Source organism: Pimephales promelas, chromosome 14, assembly GCF_988280905.1.
Source record: "Pimephales promelas chromosome 14, fPimPro1.hap1.1, whole genome shotgun sequence".
NCBI lineage: Eukaryota > Metazoa > Chordata > Actinopteri > Cypriniformes > Leuciscidae > Pimephales > Pimephales promelas.
The window spans coordinates 1,192,391-1,204,252 of NC_142782.1; the positions used below are offsets into that span (position 1 = coordinate 1,192,391).

The 11,862-nt window shown below is 36.3% G+C and overlaps 1 protein-coding gene across 2 annotated transcripts; it reads right to left on the minus strand.

Annotated features, from left to right (window-relative positions):
* Positions 1-2,607: 2,607 nt before the first annotated feature.
* On the minus strand, positions 2,608-8,527 carry trh (thyrotropin-releasing hormone). 2 transcript variants are annotated; one of them, XM_039674862.2, is made up of 3 exons: positions 8,411-8,527; positions 7,039-7,214; positions 2,608-3,966 (listed from the first exon to the last, which is right to left on the minus strand). In XM_039674862.2, exons 1-3 carry the CDS (start codon positions 8,512-8,514, stop codon positions 3,446-3,448), a joined length of 801 nt encoding a protein of 266 aa, XP_039530796.2. In that variant the 5' UTR covers positions 8,515-8,527; the 3' UTR covers positions 2,608-3,445. The 2 variants fall into 2 exon arrangements, with proteins under 2 accessions (XP_039530796.2, XP_039530795.2); XM_039674861.2 differs by having other exon boundaries at positions 2,608-3,969.
* Positions 8,528-11,862: the final 3,335 nt, after the last annotated feature.

The window sequence follows — 11,862 nt, forward strand, 5'->3', positions numbered from 1 at the left end:
AAATTTGACAAAGCATCCCAACTAAAAAAGACAATCCAAGAGTTAATGAGTAATAGAGAAAATGAAGATGAGGTCAAAGGTTTTATGTTTGAAAAGTTTGAAACACAATGAAAAGAAGCACACGAGTCTTTGATTGCATTATTGCCTGATGAAGAGAAAGACCGGCATGAAACATGGTTCAAAGCAAAAATGATATGGGTTGTGGAATTCAGCACTGTGGTGTGCAAATGGTGTGAGAAACTGCAGGAAGAATTTGATTGTGCTGCAAGTGAAATCGAACCCAAGGATAGCATTTCAAATGTTGAAACCAGTGGCGCCTCCAGAAATTTTTCGTAGGGGTGGCCAGATGGGGCCAGTTAAAACTACAGTTACCAAAACTACAGTATAAACCATAATTTCAGAATTGTTTTCTACTGTTGTAATAAACCAGCCTGTAGAAAACTATCAGAAAGACTTAAGGAAACTCCTACTGATATACTTTGGTTTATTGTGTAATATTTAATGTTACTAATGATCTTAGTTAGGGCCCAACTAATATATATTACATTGTATATAATGATATATATTATATGATATATAAGGGTCCTTGCCCCACAGCAAATTTCCAGATACTTACATAATTGTGATGAATTTAATCCGTTTTAAGTTATTAGTTAGCAGTGTAAGATTACAGTTAACACCGTTAAATATTACATAAATCTATTATGAATTTTTAATACACTTAATGAGTGTATACATCAGCAGCAAAAAGTAATTCTTGAAAAAATCTGCACAGTAATTTTATAAAATCTAAATATGTTAATAAAAACAAATTACTATTAGTTCACTTTTAAAATTCAATCAGGCAATCATGTCACAATTTTATATTTATATATTAATGTCAAGAATTCAGAAGTGCATAGCCTAAACTACAAATAAATTATATAGAATTAAATTATGCTTATTTAAAATGTATTGAGCAGGCTAGGTATAACAAAATATATTGGCTTTTAATAATATTTCAGTGCGCAAACCTATGATTACATGAAAAACAGAGAGCACACAGCTTGTATGCGCATCGCGGGTGCAGAATGATGTGCTCTAAGCAACATGGAGTCACAGTGTGCAGCAGCACTGCGCTTTATAAGTGCGCATTTAAAAGCTCATGTCACAAATCGAAGAAATGTTGAGCGCACAAATCCAAGTGCGATTTGTTTCACAGTTATTGTGCGTTTGATGCCGATTCATAATCCTTGTGATATGTATGTGTGATCTAACAGAACACGGTAGTGAGTCGTTTAAAAACAGCAACAAACTCCAAGAAAATAAAGTAATTTTATGCGAATATACAGACTTTTATCTACAGATCATGCATTTATAATGTCAATTAAAATTAAAATGGCAAATTCTTTAGTTTTTGAGTGGCTTCAAACACACACAGTTTGGCTACAGCAGGTCTCATGAGCGTTATACACTCATTTATTCTTCTTAGCTAAAAGTTTAACTTAGGAGACGCAATAAGTTCAAAATATAGTCTGATGATAATTGTGTGACATGTTTATTGTGCCTTTTGATGGAGGCTTGATCTGAAAGCTGGAGCAGCGGATCCATCCTCCCACGTCTCTCAATCTCCCCGTGAAGTAAAGGCTGATTAACACACACCCCATGGACACATCACATAACACACACACACACACACACACACACACACACACACACACACACACACACACACATAACACACACACATAACACACACCCCATGGACTCCAGCTCCCTTGAAGCCAGAGCTTCTGAAGTTCTGATGTCTGCGGCACATTCATACACTGATGATGCTTTCACACACACACACACACACACACACACGCACACAGAAATGATATTCAATATTCAAAAGAATATTTCTTGTGAATTCTGTCCTCCGATCTCAGCTTCCTTGGTAACACTTTACAATAATGTATTTACTAACATGAGCAATACAGTTATGCTGGAATGTTACAGTTTTTATCAATCTTTATCAGTTAATAAAAATACAGCTGGTCATTATTTGTTCAAGTTAGTTCACATGCATTAACTAATGTTAACAAATACAACCTTTGATTTTGATAATCTATTAATAAATGTGGAAATTAATATTAGATTGATAAATGCTGTTCATTCTTCATTCATGTTAACTTCACTAATGAACCTTATTGTAAAGCGTCTCCGCTTCCTTTAGTGAAATCTGTTGGTTAAAGAAGTGAACACAATTAAACAAGACTTAATTCGCTATGAACGGTAGATTTTATCTGCAAATATGTTCTCATGAGGTTCTGTGCTTCATGGTTTTATGAATGTATTATTTGCATTGATAACCCATGAAAGGATCCAAAAGGGGCGATGATGCCGTAGAAGAAGCGTTTGAGGAACCTGTTATTAAAATATCCACTAATCTAAAAAACCTTCTGTGCGACTCGTATAGCCTTAAAAGACACTGCCTTATATTGTTTTCAAGGCATTTTGTCTCATAAATATTCAGGCAATATAAGTGACCAAAAAAAGCCATTTTACAGTAGTTTTAAAAAAACTGAATGCGACAACGATTCCTCGTGATTGTTTTTACGTTCAAACCCAATAAACAGACATTCGCAATTCGAAAGCATTTTATTGTACAACATCATTGTCATTTATATGCTCTTTATCAATATAGAACAAAAATAGGCTAAATCATGAAAATGTACAGGTCAGGTCATGCAAGAACTAAGCTATAGCCTATACGGTAGAAAAATATTTCGGTAACCCGTTTCATTGTTTTGCGACCCAAAGTAAATGAGATTTACACTGAAATGTCTTTGGAGGAGTTTTCTGATCACATGCATTACGGAAATAATTCTCAAAATAGACCTAGTGCAAGAACAAATGGGGATCTAGCTCGGCCAAAAACAAAGTGTAACTGAAGGTGTCGCGCGCACACCGGGGAAGAAACGAACAACGAGGCACCAGGACGCAGTTAAAGGAGATTTTGTATTTTGTTTTCCTTCGAAAACACCCTTTACTTCAACAAAATGAGAAACGCGGTAAAACATGATGCATTTTCCATGAATCGGATGCGATGGAAAGCAACGCACACACACTTAGGCTATTCATCCGTTTAACAGTCCGATCTCATGAAAGTGTGTATCTATAGCACGGATTGTATTTATCGTGCAGTTTATACGCAAAAAAAAAAAAAAAAAAAACAGTTTTTACGTGCATATGATACGAAGTTTTCGCGTGTAGGCTATCTATGATGCACCCAACAGTGCGTATCATATGCACGGAAAAACTCTTTTTGCACACATACAAGTCGTGCTTCAGATTCGCACATTCATGATCGGGCTGAATGAGAAACGCAATAAAACACATGGCGCGTTTCCATAATTCGGATGCTGTGGAAAGCAACGCACACACACACTTATTCATCCGTTTTCAGCATGTCTTCTTCACACTACTCTTGTTCCGTCAGATCGGCCTCTAACTCGAGGCGTTTCCCGGGATGCTGTCGCTTCTCCTCGGCGCGACTTTTGTTGGCGTTATCCAGAAGCTCGAGTAGGATACTAGCGTGCCCGCATCCCGGCTCATCCCAGTCCTCACACAGTCTCTTCCCGGGATGCTGACGCTTCTCCAGCTCCGGTAAGTCTCCGTCGGGCTGCAGCTCGCGCCGGCCGGGATGCTGGCGCTTGTGGAGCAGCATCAGGTACCGTTTCCCGGGATGCTGTCGCTTGGAGAGCTCGGTCTGCACGCTCGGTTCCTCCAGGATCATCGGCTCGTTTAGGGATAGTCTTTTCCCGGGATGCTGTCGTCTCAGCCTCGCGCTGTCCTCGTCCTCGCGCTTGCCGGGGTGCTGTCTCTTCTGGAACACCGGAGCGTCGTCTTCGTAGTCCGCGTAGTCCTCGCGCTTGCCGGGATGCTGCCGCTTTCCCGGGTGTTGCCTCTTCTCCATCCAGTCTGTCGGGGACTCGAGCTGCTCTGCTGGAGAGGGACAGGGATTTACGCGCGTGTGTAAAACTTTAGAAAAGTTTTGATCGTCTTTCGAGCGACCATGATAGTAAATATGGAGAAAATATACAGTCAGGTCAGGACGCTACAAATGTGCAACTTCAAGTTTATGTTCTGTTTCAGAAATAAATGTGATTCCCGCTTTTATTTTTCATTTTACTTGTGATTATAAACGCATTAAAAAGTGTTACACTTTATTTGGTAGCGCTTCATTATAGAGTGTTCTTGTTACACGTTACATGATAATAACTAGGCCTATAATTTATACATAACTATACCTGCAATTTACCCTAACCCTGTAGTTGTAATTATACATGCAATATACACTGTAAAAATGAATACGACTGAATATGTTAAATCTAATCAATAAAATTGAGGCAGATTACAATCAATTACAATCAATATTATTATTTCAATTTAACAAATTAGAATCGAGTAATCTCTGTTGGAGAGGGACAGGGATTTACGCACGTGTGTAAAACTTTAGAAAAAAAGTTTTGATCATAGTCTTTCGAGCGACCATAGTAAATATACACTGAAAATATACACTCTAAAAAATGCTGGGTTGTTTTAACCCAACTTTGGGTCAAATATGGACTAACCCAGCCGTTGGGTTAAATTTTTACATTACATTTTTAACCCAACATTTCGGGTTTGTCCATATTTGACCCAAAATTGAGTTAAATCAACCCAGCATTTTTTAGAGTGTACAGTGTAAAAATGTAAGGTCAGGACGCTACAAATGTGCAACTTCATGCTTATTTGGTAACGCGTTATTTCAGTGTTCTTGTTAAACGTTACACGTAGCCTACTTTGAAACGTTAGCTATAAACAGTGATCGTCTTTCCCGAGGATGAAACATAAATATGGCGAAAATTACACTTTAAAAATGACCTACTAATGTGCTTGAGTTGTGATTCCCGCTTTTATTTTTCATTTTACTTGTGATTATAAACGCATTAAAAAGTGTTACACTTTATTTGGTAATGCTAGAGTGTTCTAATAATAACTAGGCCTATAATTTATGCATAACTACCTGCAATTTACCCTAACCCTAGTTGTAAATATACATGCAATATACACTGTAAAAATGAATACGACTGAATATGTTAAATCTAATCAATAAAATTGAGGCAGATTATAATCAATAGGCTATTATTAATGCAATTTAACAAATTAGAATTGAGTAATAAGTAACCAAATGAATTACTTAAAAGTTAACCATTTGAAGCAAAATTTAGACATTTTTCTAAACAAAAATATCGGAATAACAGACTGACGTCAAAGATGAATTAAGGCCTCTTTTTTTATTGCCATCATTGAAGACACCTGATGATAACAAGCACAAACACCGAAGGAGAAAACCGTAATTTTTATGTCACCATTATGGAGATCAGTGTGTGTTTTAGCTCGGCTCTTGACCCTTAAATCCTTAACATTTGATGTTTGTTTGCCTGTTATATGTGAATTATAAACGCCAGATGAACAAATAGAAAAGGTGATTTGATTGTGTAGGTTGTGTTTTAACATAATCATTAATTCACAATCATTTGACCTGAATCACTGAACTCTATTTGTTTTTCCGATATTTAAAAAATAATGTGTTTTAAATTCTACTCATTTTAAATGGTTAACTTTTAGGTAATTCATTTGGTAAATTGTTACTCAATTCTAATTTGTTAAATTCAATTAATAATATTGATTGTAATCTGTTGCCTCAATTTTATTGAGATTTAACATATTCAGTCATATTCATTTTTACAACAAAAACACCTTAAAATAAAGTGTAACCTGAGTTTGTGCATTTCTTGGTAATGCTTTAATTTACTTTCCTTGTAACATGTTACACTTACTTAACGGTAAATGGTGTAAAATTACATGCAACATACCATAAACCAAACCATATTCTTAACCCTATAAGTACATGTTGTTAATTGTTTTGCATTTAAATAATACAAGGTAACTATATGATAAGTTTTGAATAAGTGTTTGGCATGTAATTATGCATCATTTACTGTTATTACCAAGTACATGTACGTGTGTTACAAGGACACGGATAAAGTGATAGAAAAAATGCACAGACTGTATTGCCGATTTACATGTAATAAACAGACGAATCACTGTTTGCTTTATGGGTTTTACTTTAATTTTGGGTTTAACAATAAACACCATTTGGTGTGTTCTTTAGAGAATATAGTTTATAAATAAAAAAATGTAATAATAATCAGCATTATAATTATTACTCTGTCAAAATCAGAAGTTATTACACAACTGCTTTTACTCATCAAAATAAGTTTCACTTTTGTTATGAATTACTCAAGATTCAACTCACTTTAATGTAATTTAAGTTGAGATTACTTAAAAATCCAAGTTGATTGAACTTAAAAATTTAAGGTACACTCTAAAAAATGCTGGGTTGTTTTAACCCAACTTTGGGTCAAATATGGACTAACCCAGCCGTTGGGTTAAATTTTTACATTACGTTTTTAACCCAACATTTCGGGTTTGTCAATATTTGACCCAAAATTCGGTTAAAACAACCCAGCATTTTTTAGAGTGTAGCAATTTTTATATACAGTGAATAATAAATGTAAAAAAATATAAATATTCTTGGAAAAGTGGTCTAGTGAAGTTATTACTGTGGCAAAAAGCAGAACAAAACAATAATTAAATATAATCCGACATTCAAACATAGAAAAGCAATCTAGGCTGATTAAAAGGATACATCTTCGGTCGATCTCTATCATACATCGCAGCCGCTTTATTACCTGGTTTATTCGTTTATCTGCTATTTTCACTCTCAGAAAAAAGGTACAAAAGCTGTCACTGCTGGTACCCTTTCAAATGGTCCGTCTTTGTACCTAAAGTGTGCATATTAGTATCTCAAAGGTACACATTGGTACCAATAGTGCACATAAATGGTACATATTAGAATCTCTTGAAAGGATACAGTCGCAGTGACAGCTTTTGTACCTTTTTTCAATTGAAAGTAGCTATATGTGTATTGTTGTTGTGACAGTGAGCGTGAATGTAAGCCGGCACCGTTGTCGTTGTTCTCGTCCTCCATCTGAGTGAGGATGGAGCGGATGAGGAGAGTCTCGGCGCGCTGGAAGAGTTCATCCAGAGACGGGTCGCTCTCGCCCGGCAGATCCTTACACTGGAGGACCGTCAGAGAGGCCAAGATGATCACACACACCGCCCTCATGACAACCTCTGTCCTGCGCACACACATATAACACACTCATAACAACACTGGGATACGTGATCAGCGGACTGAACTTAGAACGATTAAAGAAACCCGTTGCCTTAATATTATCAAGTAAATACACTTCATGCTTAGCCCACAAGAGCATCGGCAACTTGGCTGATTCAGATACGATTTTCATGAAAAAAAAGAAGAAATAAATGCAGAACATGTTCCCTATATGAACACTAACACAAATATTTGAGCACAAATGGGTTAATCAAAAAATGTAAGTATTATGTAATTGTCAAGTTCACATAACTGAATTTTTTTCGCTTACACTGACTGATACACTATATTTTCATGATTTGTGATAACATTTTTTTCTTTTGTCAAATCAACTCTGAATTTATGTAGTTCAGATAACATAATATTTTGAGTTTCTGATGATTAAATCAATCTCCTTCATTGTATCAACTCAATTTTTCCATTTCACTGAACTTAAAATTTTAAGGCAACCAGGTTACTTATTTTTTTAAGTTAAACCAAAAATATTTTTTTCAGTGTAATAATTTTAAGGCAACAAGTTTACAACAACATTTTAAGTAAGTGAACTGAACATGTTTTACAGTAGAGTGCTGGAATACCACACTGTTAGACCTTACCAGGTTTTTTACAGTAAAATACTGGCAACACTGTTGCCAGTAATTTACTGTAAAAATGCACTAAAACTCAAGTTAACTAAAAAATACAACTTATTAGTTTTAGTGCATTTTTACAACACTGTTGCCAGTAATTTACTGTAAAAATGCACTAAAACTCAAGTTAACTAAAAAATACGACTTATTAGTTTTAGTGCATGTTAATGCAACCTGGTAAGGTCTAACATTGCATGTCGATACTCATCCTTTACTGGTTCCATGAGCTTCACCGGGATCTTTCCATTACAGACGGTTGTAATGGCATCACTTCAAAACCTCTCCTTGCTCCGGTAACTTGATTTTTGTTTGTATGAATATGATCATGCATCTGTTACACTCGCACAGAAAAAAGGTAGAAAATCTGTCACTGGTACAGTACCCTTCAGATACTGCTAAGTACACTATTGGTACCAATATGTACCTAATACGCACACTTTAGATACAAAGATCCACCTTTTGAAAGGGTTCCAGCAGTGACAGCTTTTGTATTCTTTGAGAGTGTAGATAAGAGAAAAGTTCTTGGTCTTACCTGCAGCCGATGGTTAATGCGCCTGTTGCAGAATACCCGTGGATGCTGGAACCTGAAGATGCTCCTCTGGTGTGTGTGTGTGTGTGTGTGTCAGTGTGACCCATTCAGGCCGAGGTCAGCGAGTGAAGCGTGAGACTCGCGCGCGTGTGTTTTATAGGCGCTCGAGAGTGTAACGTCATGCGCGCAGTGCGGGTTTGCCCCTGAGGGGGGCAGTGTGACGCTATCGAGACTCGGTTCATTCATAAAACTGCTTTTTTTAGTTCTATTCTACTCTTTATCGCAGCATAATGTTTACATAATATAAAAATAAAATATAAAACACAATAAGTAAAGGTAGGTGACAAGAGTAGGTCTATAGCAGGGCACTTTGATGTGTAATAGATAATCGCCATGTTCATACTTTCCGAGCTAATTTTTTTTTTTTAAATGTTTTATTGAATATTGCTGTGTAATATATCGATGCACAACATTGTTTTTAAATTAATGTTGAATCAGAATGAGTTCCTCTTGCAGCATCTCTTCTCTTCTCTGATGACGAGGGCGGGGCTTTAGCCTGTCACTTACGTGAGATCAGCCAATAGCAAACCACAACTATCCAATCAATTCCATACAGACACAATCAAGCCCCGCCCATATTTGTTGTTGTTCGGAAACGTTAATAGAGAAGAAAAGACGAACACATCTTCTGGAAACCTAAAGTAAGTCTGACTTTTTCAGAATGTTATTGATAATAAAATCAATCTAAATGTCTTGTGCACACAAATCTTCTGTTTCTTCATATTACAGTAACTATAAACATAATCCACAGTTTCACAACCACATCCCTTGTAAAATGTATTTGAAATACATTTTATGCTAAGTAGGCTACTACAAATACATTTACATATTTATAGACCTTATGCACCAGAAAAACAAGGGCGCCGCCATCTTTAGAATATTGTCTTTGAACTTCCGGTTTTGCGGTCTCATCAGGAGTAATTCACTTTCAAGTGGATTTAATTAATGTGAAGTTAACGAAAGTTATCATGCAGGTTGTAATGGTAGGTAGCCTACACCGGGAAGATTTTAAAACGAGCCGTTCATTCATAAAACACAGACAGGAAGACAAAAGACAACGAGCGCAGCGCTGAAAAGGGGCGGGGCTACATAAGGTCTATACTTAATATACAAACCCTGAATATTCTGCATTATTGGATTTTTTTTTTATATAAACACTGACCAAAAAAACTTAAAAGTTTTAGGACTGGACGATATGATGATATATAGGCTATATATAACACTGATATAAGTGATCACCCGGATTTAGACCTATATTATATTTATATAAAGCGTTCACAGTTTAGGTTTAGGTCTATATTGCTTTTATTTCCCCGGTGTCGAAATCAGGCAAACATAAATGTCAGGCAACACGATTCCTGGCTGCATGTCAATATCCATGGATCACTGGATCTTTAGTAAGTTGTAAGGAACACTATATCGACTCCAACATTTAGTTTAAATTGATAAAATTGTTCGATTTAGTCGCATTTCCGCAGTTTCCCCTATTAAATCCAGTCACGCAGCAGATCTGTTGCCACGTCACGTGTCAATGCATTCCCTCTATACAGTGATCATAGCCACTATTAGGCTACTACTACTAAACACTTTTTGGCCAAATAAAGTTGAACTATAATATTTCTATCAGTAAGTCTCAAGCAAAGTCTGTAAATATGTATTTATATATTTGTAGTATACAAATAAATGTACTTTAAATACATTTCACTATGGGTATGCTTTTACAGAATGGGATTTTTACAGCATATTTAATAAATGATACATCATGGTAAGAAATAGACATACTTTTGGTACTCGTGTGTGTGTGTGTGTGTGAGTAGCCTACGTCAGTAACACTCGAGCTTTGACTTGTTTGCTCTCCTCCACCAACTAACATGACGTTCATGGAGTGTTGCGTCACTTTTTCTCTTGTGAAGAATTTCCTTTCAGCATTACAGCGAGCGATATAACGTCTTATTCTTTAAAGCAAGCATCATTCCTCCAAGCCTAGCACTGAAACCATTATCTACAGCTCACATCATCTCAGCATCTCTCGTACAGTCGCACAGCTGACGGCTTGAGGGAATCACCGTGTAATGCAATAAATCAGCCGTCTTTATGCGCTGTCACGTCCAATACTTCATCTGTCAATACCAATCACTTCCTATGGATAGTGGGAAAATGAAGTGGAATTAATTGGTTTATATTTCAGGAGGACTTCCTGCGCAGGAGATGACATCACCCTCACTGAAGTAAACATGCAATAACCATAAAACATATAGTTACAATCAAAAGCATCTGCCGATACACACTTTTAAGATTTGTCAAGCCAACATTCAAAGTTTGTCTTAAACTTTCTCTGAGTGTTTTAGCGGCGGATTGTGGCTTTCTACACCTACTCATGATGTAGTCATTGTTCTGTGGCACACACACACACTTACACACACACACTGACCCAAAAGGTCATGCTGTCAGCCTATAATTACTGCTTGAACGTGAACACACACAGACACACTCACAAATTCACAATAAAATACAGTCAGCCTGTTTATTTGTGCAAAACTCAAAGGGAAACCAAGAAATACCAGAGGGAGGAGAAAAGTCTTGTTCATAATGATCAGTGTGTGTGTTTTGTTCTGTTCTTTGGGCGTTTAATCGTTTAGTCTTAGTTGACACCATAACGTGCAAATGCAACTCTGTTTTGCCTCTGATCATTTGGTGTGTGTGTGTGTGTGCGTGCGTACTGTATCCTTTAGCAACAAGATACGAGTATCTAATAAATATGGAACATTTTTACTCAGATCTTTTGCTTTTGCGGTGTCCGATGTTCTCCATGACCCTGAAGCTTTCTTCTTTCAATGCATCGATTAAAGATTAACCATAGATTAACCTGAATTAATCTTCTCTGTTCAGTGGAGCATCAAACAGAAATCTGCTCAAATTCTTTAACAAGTCCTCATTTTTGTACATTAACAGTCTTACTTGTATAGTTAATATCTTAAACGATTTCATTCTTATAAATTTGAATTTGCTTATTTGAATAATATTACCACAATTTCATTACTATTACTTACTACAGTATCGTACTATACTACAGTATAATAATATTACTACTATTCACTAACACAAGTCAAAGTGTTAGTTTCACCCGCAGAAATCCACTTTTCTCAGGATGTAATTTTTTGTCAAGTAATTTGAAAGTTGCATTCAAAAGGGAGGGCTAAGATAATACACTCAGCTGAAAATTGGATTTTTAAGTTCACTTATCTGTTCTAAAAATCCGTTCAAAACTGTGATGATGTCACACAATAGCAGAATGCTAGCGTGTTCGGGCGAACAACGGCGTAAGAAATCAAAAGTACTCGTTCATTCGACGTTTGGCCTATAATCTATATTGAACTTGTGGAATCAATAATAAA